This window comes from Cynocephalus volans, chromosome 1 (genome assembly GCF_027409185.1).
Source record: "Cynocephalus volans isolate mCynVol1 chromosome 1, mCynVol1.pri, whole genome shotgun sequence".
Taxonomy (NCBI): Eukaryota; Metazoa; Chordata; class Mammalia; order Dermoptera; family Cynocephalidae; genus Cynocephalus; species Cynocephalus volans.
The window spans coordinates 233180397-233202942 of NC_084460.1; the positions used below are offsets into that span (position 1 = coordinate 233180397).

Here is a 22546-nt window from a genome sequence, read left to right on the forward strand (position 1 = left end):
ACAAAGCATTTTATTTAAAGATCTGTTCTCTTAAAATATTAAAATCTACTTGTAAGACCAGGAAAAAAAGACAAATTTTGAAAACCAGATAGTGCAATATATACCAAAAAAATCCAAGACACACAGAGAATACTAGAAGCCAAATTTGAAAATCCAAGAAGCATAAGATACACACCTGTAGATAGCTAATAGACTTTAATATTATAAAAGGTAATAATAAAACTTATGTCACAGGGCAGTAGTTGCTGCATTGACAAATGAGTAGCAAAGCCACGTCCATTGATACTGAATCAAGATACCATGAAGACGGACATGAAGAGAAAGAGTTTCAGAGGCGTTAGGATGAGACCACAGCCTGAGCTGAGACTGAACCATAAACAGCATTAGGGAGAGCAAACCGGAGCCTGGAGCTATGTGCAGGCCACAGAGCACAAGCCTGGGAGCAGCAGTGCAGAGATACAAACGCTAAATGCTGTTTGAAGCACAAGGAAGAAAACTGTGTGCTAGTGTGGAGGCTTCATATGAAGCTGGGCATGCCGAGGGGCATCCTGCCCTGAAGCACAGTGAATGCTAAGTTTGGACAATTTTGTACAGGTTTAAAAGTTTCTGGGAAAGATCGTGATTACCTGTATTCTTTCCTCTACAAAATCATTTTTAGAAAATCATAGCAGTGACTCTAATTGCAAGAGGAAAGAAAGGGTTAGAATATAAACTATTCTCTTGTATGGATGGAGAATTAGATCTTCCCATAAATGGCATTGCTCCATCTTATATGCACAAATTTACAATATTCAAAAGGATTTGAATCTTAGAAAAACATGTTATAAAAACTATCCCTTATTTCTCTGAGATTTCCGAAGACACCTCAGGATCTTGTGTGTTTATGAACATCTATTGAATTGTAGTATGGATAAAGAATGCCAAAATGCTTGCAAATGTAATTTGCAAAATAACGTTAATTTGATAGAGGCATGAAACACGCCTAGCCACAGAATCAGAATATGGATACACATCCGGCCTTCTGACCTTGCAGCCTTTCTATAAAAGAATGTGAATTTTTTATTGTGCCTAATTTATACTTTACAATGCTTGAGTCTTTTGTTAACTCTCTGGTACTATAAAATGTTTTCTTGACATAGTGTGCCAATCCAGGGTCCCAGGTATAAATTATCTTTCCACCTCATACACACACACAGACACACACAGACACAGCTGCTTACAATTGCTCTCTGAATAAAATGTTTTCTATACTAAAGCATGTGGAAATTGATGGAGGTGCAGGGGAAGATGAATGGATTTGCCTAAGCTAATTCCAGACTTGAAGTTGAATGGCAATTACACACCATAAGGTAATTTCATTAACATATTAATTTCAGGAGGTAACACGAATCTAGCAGAAACAAACTGAAAGTCACAAGACTTAGATTCTATTTCAAGCTTTGCCATTGACCTTCTGGGTGACCTTGCATAAGTCACCCAACACCCAAGAGACTCGGTCTTCTCATTTGCAAAAAAAAAAAAAAAAAAAAAAGGCACAACCTAGTAGTTATCTGAGAAAAATGCTATGAGGTAAGGAATAGTTCAGAATGTTTGGTGAGGATGTGATCATTTCTTAGAGGTATGATGAAACCTTCACTAGACCCCCTTATTCACTACAATCAGGGAAATCAGATCCTAGTAGAATTAGAGGAAGTTAAAAATTTCTTCTGATTTACTTGGGAGTTTACCAAAATTCCCTGTTCTTCAAATATCAAAGTTACTTGCGCTGCTACAAAAAAGGCCTGTACCACGTTAAGGACCATGTTTAAAATCCAAGTTCCTAACCACTCCCAAGAGAATCTTATGGCCACTTAGATCAGACACACTAGCTGATAAGAAAATTACTCCCTAGTGCTACTGAAAATTTTCAGAAATGTTCTCAGACTTTCAAATGATTGGGATTCCAGTTGGTAAATTATCTTGCAAGAGCCACTCATTCAGGATAAGCAAACTTTATGCCAAACTTGTGGAGAAAGCACCTGCCTTCTTGGGGGAAAAAAGAAAAAACAAGAGAAATCACAATGATGTGTCCACTGGCAGCTCAGATCTAACATTAATAATAATCACAGCTTTCCAGAGTAATCTTGTTTTCCTACTTACCAGTCAGTGCTAGAAGTTATTTTATTTTCTAGCCAAATTTTACTCATATTAATTTTGCCTACACTAACTGCTCCAAATCCTTGAAAATGATAGCATCCTTTTATATTCCCTTTAAAAAAAAATAAGAAATGGTTAAAATATTTTTCTACAACCACGAAAATATAAAATACATTATTGTATTCAGAATTATAGACACAAATACGACTAAATAGATCATTTTCTAAAAACCCAGCTATTATTGTACAGGTGAGGAAGTAAAGATCCTGAGAGTTTAAGTGAGTTTCCCGAGGACACATAGCTAGTAAGCCAAGAGTACAGAAAATATGCTTTCCATCACACCAACATATTGTCAAAATAAACCACATGATGAAAATTTCTTGGTCAATCTAAACTGCAATATTAACTGGATAAAAAACTCAAACATAAGAACACAGATTTGTTGTATGTTAATATGCCTTTGAGTATCTCATTCACCAATGAGAGAACCTGTATCGTCATCATTAATGCACTGCTAAGTCCAACTCAAAATAAACATTCAGGCTCAAAGCAAAATATTTTTCATTAAATTTGCTTAAGATGAGAGAAAGGCATCAAGAAAGATAAAGAACACATGCTGGCAAAATTACTATATAGTTATTCCAATGCCAAGTAAAATGTCCCCAGTGAATAAATGGTCAACTACATAAGAAAATAAATTGAAATTGTAAAAAATTAAAAACAATTAAAAAGAGACACTTTAAAATGCCACCTTAAGTGTTAGATTTGTCATGTTTCAAATAAATTAAAACATGACCTTTGACTTAATGGAATGTACTAATAGTTAACAGTTAACTATGAAAAGCTGAGTACAGAAATAAACATTACAGTTTCTAGTGTCAACAAAGCCATCCGGAAAGCAAATTGCCAAAAATGTGTTTTAGTGCCTTCCTTCTCTGTGCAACAAATTTTATTCTTAAGGAGTTCAATGCAATGTTCTTATGTGGTGTATTTACAAGATGTTTAGTATGGCTACATTACAGGTGTCTATATTATCTTATAAAAGGCAATGCTGCAAGAAAGACATGAAAATAATTTTTAAAAACAACCAATAAACAAAGTATTTTCATACACAAGATTGGTTGCATTAATAATTAACAGAAAGCCCTTTGAGAGAGGAATTTAATGGAAAGTTTTTCTTAAGCAAATAGGCAGAAGTTCAATAGAAATGAGTAGAAACTTGAGGATAATAAACTGGTGCCACATGTTCAATCAGTAAAACAATTATATAGTCCATTCAGCAATGAAGAGATGAATGTATTACGAATTATAGTGAAACAAAGAAACTGTTCCTTAGTAAACAAATATAAAACATAATAGCTAGCAGATTTCCTATTGAACTAAAGGCAAAAAGGCCTGGAGTTACAGTAGAAGGAAAAAAAAAGAAAAAGCTTCAATACAGTTTCCAAATCATCATGACCTGAAATTGAGACCAATCTGCTTTTCCAGAGGTTTTTTGCCATAGCAATGTTCTATGGCAGCACTTTTTCCCTAGTTCCATTGCAGTAATATGTCTTTTAATTACCTATAGCCTCAATGAATTACAGTCTCTCTCAAGGATATGTAACTAAACTTTCTAACATATTAATAAACACACAGTAACAGGAAAAAAAAACAGCAAGAAAAATTAAATTAAAAAAAGGCAAAATAAGTCACATACCCTTTTCTGCAGAACTATTGGCGTTATTGCAGGCAGAGTGACTCTTCTTGCACTCAAGCTCATGTCTGCTCTTAGAATGATCCCCTCTCATAGGTCATGGACGAAATGAAAGAAATCTTTTACAGTTACTCCTTGGGAATCTCAGGGCTCGGTGCAAAGAGACTAGGAAAGTAATAAATGTCACCCTGCTTATTTGATTCCAATCTACCCAAAGCCAATTAAGGATGGCTGTGGGACAGGACAACGCAGCAACCAATCAAAGCCCAGAAAACTCTGCCTTTGTCCTTGGAAACACATTCTGATACTTTTGTTTATGATATTTAAAGAACCAGATTAACAGGCATCTAGTTCACTTAACTTTTCTTGCCAAAACAGTGCAATTCAATGCCATCTTTGTTGACTAGGCAGTTATGTCTTTACTAAAGCATTTCGACATATGGCAGATAAGAAACTGTTTACATTGGTCTATTTAAAGTATGCAAATATGTAAATGAGCTAATTTACTTCTGCTATTCATAAAATTGATGAATGGGTTGGTTGGAACATATTACATGAGGCACAAAAAATAATCCTGAAGTTAGAATTGGTCCAAAGTGTTAATTTATATATTACAATAAAAGATTTTTAATATAAATTGATCCATTTCATCTCCTAAACAAGTAAAATTTTTGTATTATGCACCTTTCAGCTGCCTTTAAGGTTACACACTGTTAAATATTACCTGTTAAATATTACCTTAACAATTAACCTAACTAATAATGTTAAATATAAAGAGAGCATTAAATTACAATACACAAATCTCAAACGCTTATGCTTTTAAAAAACACAGATCTGTGTAATTTAGTACATTTCATTCAATTAAAAACATTTAAAAAATAGCCTCTGCTCTAAGTTACCTCAAAATCTTAATAACCATTTTTTCTTATAATAACTAAAATCTTTCAATATTTGAGGGAGTTGAGGAGGTTCACAACTGAAAATATTGATCACTAACAAGAAAATTTTTAATAAAATCTAAATAAAGATTGAAAGAAACACTTAAAAATGACAAAAAGTATTGCAACGTTAAAACCAGTCTGAGTTTTTACAGTTGTAAAATCCCTTCTGGACAGACACCTTGACAAGCTTTACTGATCCTGCTCAGTGCTCTTCAGCTGTGACCCACTGAATGACCTTCAGCAGAAGAGGAACTGCTCATAATTCCTAGATTACGACGTGACTGTTGTAATAACTAGGCAAAATAGAAGATTCTCGGCAACCCAGACACAAACCTTCCATTTCATTATCTGGACTCCTAGTAGGCAGGGTTTGCTTTACTGCTTTACACGTGAGTGTGTTTTATCTGCATGGTCAGCTCATATTCTTCAAAAGAAAAAGACACACTACAACCACAGGGTTTCCTACTTTGAATTTCAAAACCTACGATCCCTCAGAATGGTAGTTGGGGGGAGGGGGATGTATTTAATATAAAACATCACAGAGAGATCTAGTTTGGGGGCATTCAATTTAATCCTTATCCAGTTAGGTTTATCGCGGTCACTTAAAAGAAATCTACTAACAAACATCTATTAACACAGGCAGAGATGGGGGAGGTGGTCACCTTTTGTGAAAGTAAAATATTCTGGTCTAACCTTGAACCAAAAGCCAACCATAACAAAGCACATGTTGACTACACAATTTCAGGAATATTATCCATAATATTTGGCTTTTTCTGTCTTAGCTTAGTCTTCGAATATCGCAAAGTGTTATCTCTGGTCTCAAACATCTTATTGGGATTCCACCATATTCAAAGCAATTCATTTCACTAAATCATTAAGCAAAGAACCAACTATGTGCAAAACACTGTGTTAGGCAGTAGGAATATACTACTGAATAAGATAGAGTCACTGTCCCACAGTGGATTAACGATATTAGTTTTTAAATTAAAAAAGTCACACTCAGTAGTGGGTGATTACTCACTAATAGTGATTACTAAGGTAAAAGAAATCTACATATTAGGGGTAAGATCAGGGCAGTCTTCAAGGAACAAATGACATTTGCTTTGCACAGTTGGTTAGGGGGAAAAAATATGCAGAACTGGAAAACTGATGTGGATATAGAGTGAAGGTCTCAAAGTTGACACCAAGGTTTGAAGTCTAGGTAACTGGGAAGTTAGAAATGCTCTTTTTATATCACACTACAGAGTCTGTTAAACACTGAAGTGAACACTTCAAGTCAAAACAATGCCCAGGTACTGAATTTATTATAGTGCAATATAGCAATAAACCTGCCCTTATAGGGCTTAAAAAACAGCTGACAGACAATCAACTTCTGAACTGTAATAGGTCATCTCTTTGAAACACTTGAAAATTGAAGTTCCTAAATTTTCAGTGAAAAGCATGAAGAGCAAAATTTGGCAATTTGTGACTCTATATTACCAAAAAAGTTAACTGTCTCTGAAAAATGAAACACATATATTTCTCATCCTCAACAGACTGAAAGACTAATGAAACAGTATGCACACTTCAAACAGGTGGAGTCTCACTCCTCAGTAATCCTTTTCAGGTGTTCATATTGACCGTGCTTTATCCTACTTCCTAGCTATTTTAGACATCGACTCAAAATTTAATTTTAGCCTATCCTTTTTTATCATTATTAATTATAAATGACTTTGCCACTCCCTAATCTTGTCACCTGAGCCTTAATTTCTTCAGCTGCAAAATGGGAATGAAAAACTATGACCAACACTTTCAGAATTGCTGTGAGGATCAAGGAAATAAAGCTTGTATAATCAAGCTTGGAAGACCCCAAGGCAGATGCTGAAAAACCTCAAACTCCTACTGCAGAGAATTGGGCCTAAGATGCATTCTCCTTAGGCAGGTATTATATCTTCAAAAATGTAACTTTAACGTAACAGGTTTTTTTTTTTTAATACAACAAGTCAACAATGAAGTATTATAGAATAGTACTATACATTATTTAGATTTTTGCTCAATATTTTGGTATAACAAGAGTAAACTTTGTCATTCAAAATATATGCATATCAACATTTTAATTAAGAATAACAAAAATAACTATTATGATGATTATTAATAATATCTATGTGAGTACTCCATATGTGCAAGGCCCTGGAATGGTTTTCATTTAACCCTCACAACTCTATGAGGTAGGCACTAGCTCTTCAATAGATGAGGAAACTAAGGCCAGAAGAGTAACCAACTAAGAAATGATCTCAGATACAAGCACATACTGCAAAAGAACTTAACCAAGTTCACAAAGTCCTTTAGCCAATAAGCCAGGGAGAAAACCCATCTGGCCCTCTCCAAGGCACTCCGCTGTTCTATTCCACAATACTTGTTCCCACACTGTACTACATAATTTCATATAACATTACACGGAATGTCATCTTCGTACAGCCCTTGTTTCTGATGTACCTAAGCATCTGTGTGTTTCCTTAACTCTCTTAATAAATATGTACTGAGGGCCTTACTATGTGTAAAGTGCCATGCTGTTTGCTAAGGGGAATTCAAAGTTAGCTTCTGATTCCTGTTTACCAAAGAAGCTGATGCATGGCAACAAGTAAATAATTAGTCAAAGTAGTTAGTGTAGAATGTGGGATCTGGGCAGAAGAAGAATGCTCCATAAGTACCAGTCAACCTCTAGGTTTCCAAGCCCACTATTAAAACCTCTTCTCCCACTCAACTTCAACAAACACTTCCTGAAGCTTCCAAAAACATTTTTCTCTATTATCACCTCTGTTCACAATGTTCACTAGTTCACTAAGTCCCACATATCTTTCAAAGCCCAAATCAAGTCACACCTCTTCTGAAAGTTTCATTTTTCATGCGTCCTTTAAGGATCTCTCCTTTTTATAGCACAAGTTATTTTAGAACTGAGAGGTAGAGAGGGAAGGAGAGAAAACAAATGCATGTCAATTGCCTTTTCAGTGTTAGACCTTTACATATATTATTGCATTTTATTCTAACAATCCTGCAAAGTCGGGTAGTATTTAACACCATTTTACAGATTCACACCATATCTGTCCTTTCTATACTACCACTTCACTCTTCGTCATACATGGTTTATTCAGACTTCATCTACTGTCTCCTACGTGTGTGTACTTTATATCATTTAGAATACAGGCTCCTTGAGGGTACAGGCTGTCTAACTTCTCTCTGATTGTCACACTGTCTACCCAGAGGCTTTATACAGAAAAAAAAAAAAAAACACTTGTAAGGTAGAAGAATGCTTCTAGATTCCTGATTCTTACAACACATTTTAAGCCAACTCATCTCTTGCCTTACCCAAAACACAACTTGCTCTGTCCTTCCAGCTTCCCCTGTACATTCTGCTATTGTGCTGCCCAGTTGGGGTAGTCCATTGGCTATTCAGGTTCATCAACTCCATCCAAGACCCAGATCAAAATTCACTCCACCAGGAAGTCATCCCTCCATCTAAATGATATCATTCGTCGTTTCGTAGTTTTTTTTAGGGCTTAAACTTTTCCATTTTTTCACATTTTGCCCTGTACTTAATAATGCTTTGCTTTGATAATATAAATCCTTCCAAAGGGCCTAGTTTCTGCCCAATTAAAATAAAATCCTTATGGGTGGGACCCGGGCTCTTATTTCCTCTGCTTCCCCCAGAATACCTAGCAGTGTGCTCTCCGTACACAGTAGGCATTATGCTCACGTACAATCAATGTGGAAAGACTAGTCACTCCGGTTACATAGCGGACAAGCCTCCTTTCTCATCTTAACAATTGTGAGCCTTATGATTTATTCAGAACAAAAGCACACAGTCTTCTTTACAGGAACATTGGCTGTTCTTTCACTATCTGACATAGTTCCATTACTGGTCACTGGTGTAAACACTAAGTCTAAGTGCTGTCCTGATTCAAACCAGTTTCAGAAAAAATCTTAAAATAGATTCTTATAGCAGTGAATATAAAATCTAGATCTTGAGACATAAACTCGGAATTAGTTCTACCAGCTCTTCTTACTCTATTAAGACCTTTCACTTCCTTAAATATATGACATGACCTGGCGCCAGTCTTCACACTTGATGCTGAGCCTGATCTGACCCACCATCTTACTTTCCCCCTTCTCTCTGACAGTTATTTCCTTCTATCAGGAATGTCTAGGACTTCTCAACAATTTAAACTCTAGTAGGAAATGTATTTTTTTCAAAAAAATTACTGAATGACTTTAGGCCCTAGTGATGACAAATATTACCAATGCGCAGTTCATTAAAATATTTTTAAATGTGCCTATCGCATACCTGAAGTTGTTTTCTAGGAACATTATCCCTGCCTACCAAAGAACCACTGTCTAGAAGAGGGCAGATGGACACTTAAAAAATACTGACAACAATGTGTTAAGTTCTATAACTGACAAAAAATAAAATGCTGGAACTGGAAAAGAAAAAGAGCTTAACTTCATCCTGAGATATTAGACAAATCCCCCAAATGGACAAAGGATTCCAGAACAAAGATAATACCAGATTTAAAATAAACAATCAAACATATATACAAAGATGAGTCTAGAAAAACATGGAGGGAGGGGCCAGATGAGAGCGGTTATTCTACATCACGCTGAGAAGTGTGAGTCCATCCTCGAGAGTAGCATATTTGATATGAATTTCATTTCACTGTGAACTATGTTGTTTTTAGAAGTGCTGAATAGAAGCAAGAAAAACCTTTAGGAACGTGTAAAGGAGTCTAAGAGAGAAATGGAAATTACCAGGTTAGGAAGGTAGTAAGATTTCAGAGATGTTCGGGAGGTAGAAACAGCAGGATAAGTGGCCAGATACATATAAAAGTCATTTTTTTTTTTTTACTGTATGCGAACCTACAACATGAATTATAATTAATAAAAGTACAGGCCAGAAAAATATAAAGGTCTTGTCTACATAATATTCAAATTTTATATACTTTAAGATTGTTCTTAAGAAAAACAGTCTGAAATTTTAGAGCGATTAGATCAAATGAACAGACCAAACAAGTGCCTGTCTTTCTTCATGGCCCCCAAAACATAAAATGTCAAGAAGAAAGAGAAGAAGGAGGAGAAGAAATAATTTCCTTGCTAAAAAAAGAAATTATCTTTTCTTCTTTTTACTGGGCTTGGATAAGAAAGGTACTTTCAGTAGACCATAAATTAAAAGAATTTCTATAAGCTAGAAAGTCATTGGGATTAGACTGACAAAAACACATAAAATTACACCCAATAATAAATATAATGAAAATGCTATACAAGTGTACCATATCCCATACTGCTAAAACAGTTATCAGACTATAACTCATAGCCTTACATATATCCATTAAAAAAGAATGAAAATAAATGTATTAACATCCCCAAATTGAAAAAAATATCATTAAATTAAACTTGAGGAAAGCAGAAGGAAGAAGCTAGTAAAGATTAAATTAGAAATTAAAACTTGAGAGAGAACAGAACTGTGGTTACTAGAGATGGGAAAGGTGGGGAGGGTAGAAAAAATTGGTTAATGGACATAAAGAATGATTACATTTTGTAATGATGAATAAGCTAATTATCCTGATTTGACCATCACACATTGTACACAGGCATTGGCATTCAATTCTGTACCTCACAAATATATATAATCAATCATGTCTCAATTAAAACAAAAAGAAAGTAAAACTTGAAAATAGCTAAAATTAAAAATCTAATAAATAAGTCCTAGATCTGTTGTTTGGAGAAAACAATAAAATAGATAAATAGTGAAACAAATTTAGGGAAACGAAATGAAGAAAATACCAATATACAAAATAATAAATAATACCAGAAAAAGGAAGAAGAAATTAAAAGAATCATAAGAAACTACTATTCCCAATTTCATGCAAATAAAAACTGACAAAATGAATAATTCTCTGGGACAATATAATTTACACTTAAACTGACTCCAAAAAGCAGAAAATTCAATGATACTAATTACCACAGAAGAAAGAGAAAAAGTTGTCAGAGTTACTTCCAAAAAAAGTGGTCCAGTCCCAGATAGTTTAATTTACAAAGACATTCTATATAAGCTTTAAGGAATAGATAATTTCAATGCCATTCAAACTGTTTCAAAGTAAAATCAGCAATTATAGCCAAGAAAGTTAGACTAACAAGATCAGTGAAAAGGGTCTTTCCACATCTGATGTACCTAATATAGAATAAAACTACTGTCACCTATTTTTTACAAAAGTACTGACAGGACCATGTATATATGTGTGTGTGTATACAAATGTGGTGTGTGGGTGTGTATAGATAGACAGATATGGATACAGACATAAAAATGTTGGTACTGAAAATCAATAGAGAAAGGATAAGATATTCAGAAAAGTTGATGATACTTATTTGAATAAACAAAAGATATGGATTTTTTACCTAACGCCATACACTAAAATAGACTTCAAAATTTATTTCTTTTTAGAAAACTAAACAGAAATTTCCAAAAATGACCAAATTTATAAACATGTTAGAAGAACTAACTCAGAAATGCTTCAATAATCTTGTGGTAAGAAAGCTTTTCTAAGTGAGATCAAAAAGCCATTAAAAAAAATCAAAAATTTTAACTCATAAATATTTTTTAATGTTTATAGTATAAAAGAGGCTCCATAATTAAAGTTCAAATTCAATGCACAGATTTTGAAAGTATATAAGTAACATATTTAAGAGAGGACTAATAATTAGAATACATAAAGTGTTCCTAAAAATTAACATGAAAAAGAACATCACAAAAGGAAAAAGAATAGTTATGAACAAACAATTCATACACACACACAATACACTACTGGACATATACACTTGAAAATATATTCATTCTCACTACTAATAAGAGAAATGCACATTGCCAAAACACAGTTATATTAAAAAAAAAATTATAGAATATTTAGTGTGACCCCACTTGTGTAAAAACAAAACATCCTGTACTTTTATATATACACTTTAGTGTAGGTAAGCCTGTAGAAAAAGACCTAGAAGAAGCCATGCCAAATTTTTAGCAATCTTTAGCTCTCAGGAGGAAAGTAAGATTGAGGGGAGAGGTGATCATGAAGTGTATCTATTTTCATTTTTATGGTTTTTGCAATTTATTTACTATTTGAGGAAAAATTGAAGTTTAGAAAGTTATAAGTTTACCCAAGTTAAAGGGCAAATATTTAATAAAAATAGAGTGCCATGTGCTCTGACTGTTCAAATGTTCACAATGACTGCTTAAGAACTCTTTATTCCTTACTCCTAAGCAATTATCTCTGCTATTGGCACATAATACATTCTATGATATATTACTCATGTCTTTAAAATATATTGTATTTAGGAAGTATGCATTACTTATACAACCGGCAAACACTGGAATTGTCTGTGAGGTCATGCTGCATAACTCACTACCCAGGAATGATTTCTAAACTTCTTTGGTCATATGGTCGTTCAACATGCCTTGAAAACCTCCAGTGACAGAACAGCAGTAATCATCCAGGGCTGGATATCTTTGTATCCCTGTACTTACTGGGTTCCTGGCACATAGCAGGCTTTTCTGTTAGCTAAATGAAAGAGTGCTCTAGTTGAAAGGATGGTATTTTCTTCTGTGGATCTCCAACCTGTGCCTCTTCCCTCAAGCAAGTGAAACAAACTCTATTTTTAAAAAGTAAACAGGAAAGACATTATATTTCCACTACCAGACATACAAACAACCAATATTTTGCACATGTTCCACTTTCCTTCCTTCCAGTTAAATTAGAAAATTTTCCCTTCTTTCCTCTAGGACCTATCTCTTCAACTGTGCTTGGTCCTTGTCACAGGCTGAATAATCCCATCTCCTCCATACCCCCCATCACCACGCCCAATGTCCAAGTCCTAATACTGGGAAGCTGTGAATATATTATTTCACATGGTAAAGGGACTCTGTATATGTGATTGAGTTAAGGGTCTTGATAAGGGAAGATTATCCTGAATCATTCAAGTAGTCCCAATGTAACCACAAGGGCCTTTAAAAGAGGGAGAAAGAAGAGCATCAGAGAAAGCAATGTGCCAAAGAGTATGGAGGGGACAAGGGGCAGTAAAAATGGATGCAGAAATCAAAGTGACTCCGAACTGAGAGCCAAGAAATGCAAGCAGCCTCTAGACACGCGGGAAATAAAAGGAATGAACCCCGGCCACTCCCATCCAAAGCCACCAGAATGAATGAAGCCCTGTTGACACATTGGTTTTAGCCCAGTGAAGTGATTTCAAATGTCTGACCTCCAAAACTGTAAGATAATAAATATATGTTGTTTTAAGCTAATAAATTTTTTGTAATTTGTTACATTAGCAATAGGAAACCAATATATCTCCTTTTCTTTCCCAGCTTCTTAAAAGTCTTACTTTACCTCTTATCTCTTCTGGATATTTAACCTTTTCTCAACCAGATTCCACTAACTGGCTTTTAAGCATAATCAAGCCCCTCAATATAAAAACAAAAGATAAAATTTCCCTCCAGCTAAAATCTTTCTCTTTTCTCTCTTTTACCAACAAACTCCTCAAAATACTATAATGGTCTTAATCCAATCCTCTCACCAATGAGCTCCTTGAAGCTGAGGAAAATGAGCCTTCATTCTTCATTTATGATATTCTTGCCTAGCCTCTCTGTTTACTTTCCTTTGGCCCAAGACTTCAATTACCACCTTACAGGCAGATACAAGTTTCTATCTCCTGCCCAGATATCTCTCTGAATCAACAGACTTATATATTTAATTGGCTATTTGATATCCTCATTGGAGGACTCAAATGCACTTCAAACTCAAAAAATTCAAAGCAAACTCATGGTGTCAACATCTGCCACTCAACCTAGACCTCTGCCAGTGTCTCTAGATCAGTGAATGGCCCCACCATCTATCCAGGTACATAAGCCAGAAATCTGGGAGTCATTCTTGACATGTCCCATTGTTCACACACCATATCATATCCATTCTATCAAGTCTTGCTAATTTTACTTCCTAAGTATCTCCCAAATCAATCCATTCATTTTCATCTCTTATAGTTCACTGTACAAATAAAGTGGAACCTGCAGGTCTCCACAGCCACACAGCTCCCCTGGCCTCCACACTGTCACTGAAATAGCTGAGAGGAGAATATAGAACTTTGTGTGCTGGTACAAAGATTCTCCCTCTTTACTGTTCCACCGTGACTATCCTCTCAAGTCTCTCAAGACAAATCTCTTTTTGCTCTTCTCCTCCCTATTTATGTTAGTCACGACAAGCCCAGAACTCCCAGGTCATCCATCCTCAGGTTCCAGATTCTGCTGAAGAGCAGTCCATCACCTTGTCTTACCTCATCATCCACACGTCCCCAACTACTGAAATCCTTTTACCATGCCTCTGAATCACAGTTAATCATGAACAAAATCCCACAAGATTCATCCTCTTCTCTCAACTTTCCCTTCATTCTAACCAAATCCTAATTATCACAGAATATCACTGTTTTCTCTATGGCCCTCTTACATCATGATTATATTCTCTCCCGCATCCAGAGGTGGGAGAGAGGTCCTTCTTGTCCTTCATTTCTATTTTTAAGACAGATCTTCCTTCCTCCTCATTAAATTTACCTAAATTTAAATCTTATGTCATAAAAGTATACCACCCACTATTTTTTCTTGTAGCAGTCATCTTTCATCATCTGAGCTACTCTTACAAATGGATTGAGTTAATCCATCCAATCAGAAAATAGAGAGAATATTGTCAGAAGAAAGATGGCTTTGATCTACAGCTTCTTCAGTTTTTAACACACAAGATCCAGCATTTGATATAAGATCAACTGGCAAACAAAGAAACAGGGTAGGGGGAAATAGACCATAGAAAAAGACCAAGATATTGGAGTTATCAGATATAGACTTCATAATAGTTGCAATTAATGTGTTCAAGAAAATAGATAACAAAATTCACAAAAGAAATTAAGTGTATAAAAATGAATGAAATGGATATTTTAGAACTGAAAAGTAAAATAATGAAATTTAAAAATTCAAAATATGGCCTTAATGGCAGACTGGATACAGTCAAAGAGAAGATCAGAGAATTGGAATATCTCAGTAAAAACATTCAGACTGATATAAGAAGAGCAAAAAAAGAGCACAAGGTATATACGGGACAAGAAGAAAAGATCAAAAGGGCAGGAGAAAAAGAACTGGAATAAAAACAATACTTTAAAATCTTTCTTCATATGGCCAAGACACTCCAAAACTAAGGAAAGCCACCAACTCAAAGAATTAAGAAGCACAAAGCAGGTCAAGCAGGTCAAGCAGGTAAATATAAAGAAAACCATAACTAGCCTCAACCAAAGACAATGAGAAAATCTTAGAAGCAACCTGAAAGGGGAGAATATCTTTGAAAAACCAATCAGATAACTGACCGCTCATTTTTTTAACAGAAATAACAGAAGTCAGCAATTTTAAAAATCTATAAAATGCTAATACAAAATAATGTCAACCTAGAATTTTATAACCAGTGAAAATACCCATCAAATGAAAGCATAACAAAGACATTTCCAGACAAAGAATACCAGAGATAATTTGTCACTAGCAGAATAGAACTAAAATAAAAATTAAAGGGAATTCAGGCAGATGGAAACTGTTCCCAGGTAAAGAAAAAAATAGAGAGAGAGAGAGAATGAACAAAACAGCAAAGGAAAAGGTAAATATATCAGTAATTCAAAATGAATTTTGAATGGATATATTAATGCCTTATGATGTTTAAAATGGATGTAGAATTAAAATACCTGACAATAAAGTGTGGAAGGGGAATAGAATTCACTAGTGGCAACAATACCACTTCAATGAGTCAAGAATTCATGTTACCATATCTAGAGTAACCAACAAAAGAATAGTACAATATTGTACAACCACAAGCTAATATAGCAAAATATTTAAATAATTGTAAGATATTTGATTACTACAAAAGAAGAAAGGAAAAATTAAAAAAAAAACAGATGCGACAATTAGTAAAAAGATATATAATAAATAACCTGAAATTGTAAAATATACTCATTCCTACATCAAAATTTACATAATTTTTTCATAGACATTCTGGAAAAGTTCGATGAAATGGAACTTTTCCTATTTGTGGGAGTTTCCTTCTTTACTGGTGCTGAAAATTCACTTATTTTGTCGTCTTGACGTGATGAGGTGACCTCACATGCACTTAGGCATTATAATCAAATTCTATATTAATACCCGGAATTTAGAATGGATTACATTTAATTCAATTTATAGACTACAGTTTAACCCAATTTCAATTTGCATCGTATTTTCATTTTAAATAAGAATTTTTATTCAGCCCAATAATAACATAGTTTTATTCCGTCTTTATGAATTGTGACATAGATATCCTCTGCAAGGAGATGAAATAACAGTTATGAAAACCTCTCTAATGCTAAGCTGGTGATGTCGAGCTTAAAACTAATCCTTATTTTCTTAGAGAACTTACATGCACTCAAAAGCTTCATTAAAGGAATGAAACCACAGACTACCACATCTCTGGGTTACACTGAGAGACTCTAAAATTAGATGACCTGTATTTGAATTCCACCTCTAACACTTAATGACGTGTGATGTTGAGCAAACTATTTAACTTCTCAATGCCTCAATTTCCTTATACTAATAGTGTACATAAAAACAATATATGTAATATATTATATAATATATATGTAACTTGCTACTATCATTTTTATTGTTGTTGTTAAATTTTTTAGTATTATGTTGGAAGACCTGAGTTTTAATCCCAAGTCCTCTACTAATTCTCAGGGTTCTTTCCTTACCTGCAAAATGAAATTTTTATACAAAATAGTCTTTAAGTGTTTCTCCATTTACAAGGGGAAAAAGTCATTAGTACGAACTTTAAAACATACTCATTTCCTAAAAGAAACTAAAATATTTGTATATTTACCAGAAGGATGACTAGGAAAACATCCCTAGAATTTAAAAATCCTTTTCAGGAGGGTTTAGTACTGTTTTCTTAAATAGCATCATTATTGCAAAATTACAAAGGACTATGTTGACTTGCCACAAATCAATATCATCCTCCTGACTAAGACACAGTGTTTTGGATGATCTTCTCCCAAATATTATAACCACTCATTACAAACCTCCATGCAAAGTCTTGCCCTACTCTTCTTCATATCCGTCAAGAAACTGGTAGTGCCCTTCTAAACATTACACACACCCTTACAAGGAATAATGCAACTTAAAGATTGGATCTTTCAGTACTTCAGTTTCACCCATGGAAAAGGAGTAGAAGAGAGAATGCATTTTGAAACAAATCTCAACTCTGAGCAGATTTATTACTGTTGATTCCAAGAAATAAGTTAGCTCATTTTCAAACTATTTCCAAGGGCAAAACAAGTTATTAGGGTTAGGGTTAGGGTTAGAAAGAAATGTCATTAAGATTCACAATATTTTCAGTCACAAGAAGCATTATATTTGATTTTCATCTTCTTCATATTAACTCTGGACAGGAAAAGGACTGAAAGCTGAATAACTATTTCCCAAATATCTGACAGTATTCTGTGTCATTAGCAAGTGCTTATGGCTATTCATAAAAATCAATACTTGAAATCTGCTAAAAAAAAATAGATCCTAACATTTCTTGCCACACCCACAATGGTAACAATGTGAGGTGACAGGATTAGCTCAATTGTGGTAATCATGTCACAATGTATACATATCAAAATATGTTGTACTCCTTAAATATACACAATTTTTATTTGCCAATTATACCTCAATAAAGCTGGAAAGAATAAAGTGATCATATAGATCATATAAAAATCTTTGAAGTCAAGATAGTCAATAAAGCATAATTTTGGACACCAGGTAGCTCTATTAAAAAATAACAAAATAAAGCCAAGTCCAAATGTACTTTGTTTGATGTAAAACATTACAATACAGCATGAATGCAATGCATCCATTCACTTATCCATTCAACCATATTTACTGAGCACAGGTTACACTTGAGGTACTATTAGACCTTAGTAGATCACACATGAGTATGTGCTGTGGATTGAATTGTGTCCCTCCAAGTCCATGTGTTAGAAATTTAACCCCCACTGTAACAGTGTTAAGAAGGTGGGAAATCCTATTATGGTAATTGAAAGGTGGGGACTCGAAGAGGTGGTTAGATTGTGAGGACCATGCCCAAGTAAATGGATTAATCCATTGATGGTTTAAATGGTGGTAATGGGCATGGTTCTGAGGGCTTTAAACAGAGAAGGAATGAGGAGTTAGCTCTCTCTTTGCTTCTGCCATCTGCTATGTGATACCCTGCTTTGTTATGAAAAGACACTACCTACCTACAAGGCTCTCACCAGATGTGTTCCCTGGCCTTTAGACATCCCAGACTCTGAAACTGTAGGCAATAAATATTGTTTCATTACAAATTTCCCAGTTTCAGGTATTCTGCTATATGCAAAAGAAACGGACTAATACAGTATGACATAGCCCCTACCTAAAGACATTTCCATACAGTATGTTAGGTGCTAGAAGAGATGTACAAATCGTGCGTTTTGGGGCATACAGAGAAAGAGAACATGAAGATACAGCGATTGGTGAAGGCTCTGTAAAGGAAAAGGACATGGAACTGGACCTTAAAAGCAAGAATGGTATAAATGGGAAGCAGGGAGATTTCCAGTCGAGGGAACAGCAAGGGATAGATCTGAGAAACACAGAGTAATATATTCGGATTAAACTGAAGGAACACGTAGAGAATAGTGAGATACAAGACTGAAAAGTTTCACTGGTGCCAATCTGTTGGACAACATGAAAGTTAAGCTGAGGAATTTGATGTTAATTGTGTAAGCAATGGGGATCCAATGAATGTTTTAAGAAGTGTGACCTGACTAGAGCTGTTCTTCTGAGAAGATTAATCTGGCAGCCATTCATCAGATGAACCCTACCTACTGTTTTCTTTTACAGACTTCTACCTTAAAGCAAACTCTAAGAGTCACCCTGTTATTTAACAATCTATCTCCCATTTCCACATATACTTTGACCCTTTTCTATGTGCTGACCTCTGAATTTGCCATATATTGGCTACAGTGTCCAAAGAAACTCTCAGAAATGAGCCAGTGCTACTTTGAGGAAGACCAGAGTCATATCCAATAACCTTCATGCTAAAAACAGCCTAGACATCACTTTAAAAGCCAGATATCTATATTTAGATTCAAGTGCCTTGATCAAAACGATAAGCTTAGAGAAGCAAGGCATCTGAAGGAGAAAGAATAATTACCATATTGGGCACTGACCTCCTGGGGATTATAATTTCCACTTTATAATATTGCAACTGATGATCAAAGATGTTAGAGGTTAACTTGCTCAAAACCACAAAGCTGACATAATGCTTGGCAAAATTTGGACCCAGAAGGGGAAAATAGAAGAGAGAAAATAATGAAACACATAATGTTCTCTTAGCTGAATAAAAGACTGCAGGTAAGAGATTAAATGAGCCTACCAAATACAGAGAAGGAATAGTTTGTTGCTTTTTTTTTAATGACAATTTTAACACATTTTAGCAAAACATCATAATACCAACAACAAGGAAAAAAACTGCAAAGCTTCCAGAGAAAAGATTAAAAACCAATAAACAAATCAAAACAAAAAGATCTACTTTCAAATAAACAGGAATCAAATTGGCAATAAGTGTTTTACCTGAAAAACTGGATGCTGGATGACAATGGATTAACATCTTCAAAGTTCTGAGTGTAAAAATTATTTTGAACATAGAATTCTATACCCAGCCAAATTATTAAACAAGAGTGAGGGTCAAGTGAAGACATCCTTAAAAATAGAGCCCCTCCTTTATGAACACTCTTTCTGTTTCAGACACTGTACTGGGCATTCATTACTTTTGGTGAATTACTCTGTCCAAGACAGTTTCTCTGCATCAGAATGTTGTATTTTCGTTAATAATTTTAAAAATTGAGTTTAGTGGACTGATGTATTCCCCAAACCTGTTTAACTGCAATGTCTCTATAGTCACTGCCTTGATAAAAATTGGCTTTAACATTGAATTGACACAATAATATTCTGCTGCTTATATCTGCCAACTCTCATACTATTAGACTAACAAACATTAAAGCCAATAAAGAAAAGGAGGGAATTGGTTAAGCAGTAAATTAGTTTAAACCCCAATGAAGAATTCAAGGCAAAGATCTTCACTCATTTTTATTTCCCCCAATTCAGAGTCTGTTAACCTTACAGATCAGAAACTGGCATCTGGGATTATCTTCCAAAGTAAATTTTGATCTTAGATATCAGGACCAATAGGGGGGAAAAAATCTGCATCAGACATAAAACTTTTCTCACAGAAATAAAAAACACCACATGAAAGAGGGGGTGAAGAGGAATCACTGCAGTCAACACCAGAAGGAGGTGAGAAAGGATCTTTTCAAAGATGATGTTTGTCATGGTAATTTCTGAAATAAACATCCAGTTCCAAAGAGAACCTTCACATTTGTTCAGGACTTCCCACCTACTCATTCCTATCCTTCCAGCTCAGAACCATGATGGTCATCAAAATATTTCTTAAACCAAATGGAATGATCAACTTCTCATCAATTGTTAACAGAGAAATCTGTTTTTCCACTCTTCTAAAACTCTCTACAGGTAAGAAGATTTCAACCTTGAGCCATTTCTTTAAAATATTGTGCCTCATGGGAAAATGCTTTCAAGCATTTTTGATTCATTTAATGGTTTGTATAGATAATTAACGACGACACCCAGACAAGGGTGGGCAAGAAATGCAGAACTGGTGCCAATGTACCTCGTCTTCACAGCAGCATCCTTCTGTTCTCTCATTAGACTCTCCTGAGCAGATTGAGTAGAACTACTGAGTTAAATAAGGGCCAAAAGAATTTCTCTGCTCAAATCAACAGACCATCTGGTCTGCTATGCTGTTTCTGCCAGTGGTCACAGCAGAAACTTCAAGAAAGCAAATGTGGACATCATTATAGAGTTCTATGTAGGTGGAGAGAGAAAAGTATTCTTAACTGTAACTGTGAGAGAATGTGCATTTTTTTCTTACCTCAAGTTCAAATATTTATGATGTGCGACTATGCAACAACGATGCTGACTTAACAAATTTACCAGAACATATAGACGCAGCAAATGAGTGAAATTCTTCAAAAGTGATTGTCTCACAAGTTATTTGGGTCGATCTCATCATGTGGAGCTTAATTCTAAACTGTTTAAAATAAACCTATATTTTTATTTTTGGCCACCTTTATCCGCTTGACAGTTATTAACAAAGGAGAGACCATTATTTTCTGGCATAAATGGGAAGGAGTTGTAAGTGATTTTAAGTAACATGGTTCTAAAATCGACACAATAGTTCTGAACACTCAGCTTGCTACAGGGAAGGCTATTTTGAGAAAAGGATGGCTTCTGTTTAAAGCCCCAAGACACCTTTATTAAAATTCTCAATTAAGATAAATTGTTCCAAAAATTTCTTTGGGATGACATTCATTTAATGGTAGTTATGATTATAAATCCATGTACAAGTCAAGACTGATGAGATAGAATCGCACTTTTTGTATGCTGAATGTGCACCTCACAGTACCTAGAGTTCTCTCCTGTAGTCAAAGTATACATTTGCAGATAATTTATAGGAGTTAAAACATAAGATTAGTATTCAACTGCTATTTACAAAGGTTTACAGTTACTGTATATTTGCTTTCAGGAAACTGTCCTACTAGGATGTACTTAATTCAAATTACCATAACACTTTCCATCCTTTGAAAAAATACTATCCTAGTTAAAATGCTCTACTTTGCAGCTCCACATAAAATGTCACAGAAAAAGTTTTAGATATCCTGTATCCTTATTCTAACAATGTTTTTGTCTTCATTAGTTTCAACTGCTATAACAAAGTACCATAATAAAGACTGGATGGTTTTAAAAATATATATATATTTCTTACAGTTCTGGAGGCTGGAAGTTCAAAACCAGGGTAAACAGCATTGTTGGGTCCTAGCAGAACCCTCTTCAAAGTTGCAGACATCTGATTTCTCACTGTCTTCATATGGTCTCTGGGGTCCCATTGATAAGGACACTAATCCCATTCATAAGGGCTCCACCCTCATAACCTAATTACCCCCCAAAGGCCCCACTTCCTAATAGCACCACATTGGAGGTTAAGGTTTTTTTTTTTTTTTTTTAAGATTACTGGTAAGGGAATCTTAACCCTTGACTTGGTGTTGTCAGCACCACACTCTCCCAAGTGAGCTAACTGGCCTCCCTATATAGGGATCCAAACCCATGGCCTTGGTGTTATTAGCACCACACTCTCCCAAGTGAGCCATGGGCCGGACCCTGGAGGTTAAGACTTTAACATATGAATTTGGAGGGGGGGACCAGACATTCAATCCATGACATTCCTCTCCACAAGCAATTTTTTATATTCTTTCTAGAGAATACCAAGGTGTACAAATCATGCAAGAAACTCAGAGCCTCATTATCTTTTTCATATATGCCCAGTTCAAGTGCTAATTCATTCCCCAGAATTGGCTCTGAATCACTCTTTCTCATAAGTAGATACTCTCAAGGAATTAGATTCAGTCACCAATGGGAATGCTTAAAAGATTGTTATTAATCTATAAAAACAAGTTAGTTGTTCCAAAATTACTGAGCAGTAACAATATCACAAGAATCAAAGTCATCTCCCAGTGACTACCTTGAATGAGACCACACTTATTTGGATGTATCAATTCTGATACAAAA

At 34.9% G+C, this 22546-nt stretch overlaps 1 protein-coding gene across 2 annotated transcripts in view; it reads right to left on the reverse strand.

The window, feature by feature from the left end:
- Positions 1-22546, reverse strand: part of GRB14 (growth factor receptor bound protein 14) — a 104502-nt gene that overhangs the window by 53613 nt on the left and 28343 nt on the right. The window contains exon 1 of one of the 2 annotated variants that reach the window (XM_063107199.1): positions 3836-3898. The exons of the other annotated variant lie outside the window; for it this stretch is intronic. Coding sequence (XP_062963269.1) covers positions 3836-3898 — 63 coding nt within the window. Of the gene's footprint in view, positions 1-3835; positions 3899-22546 lie in introns of those variants that run through there. 2 annotated transcript variants of the gene reach the window in all.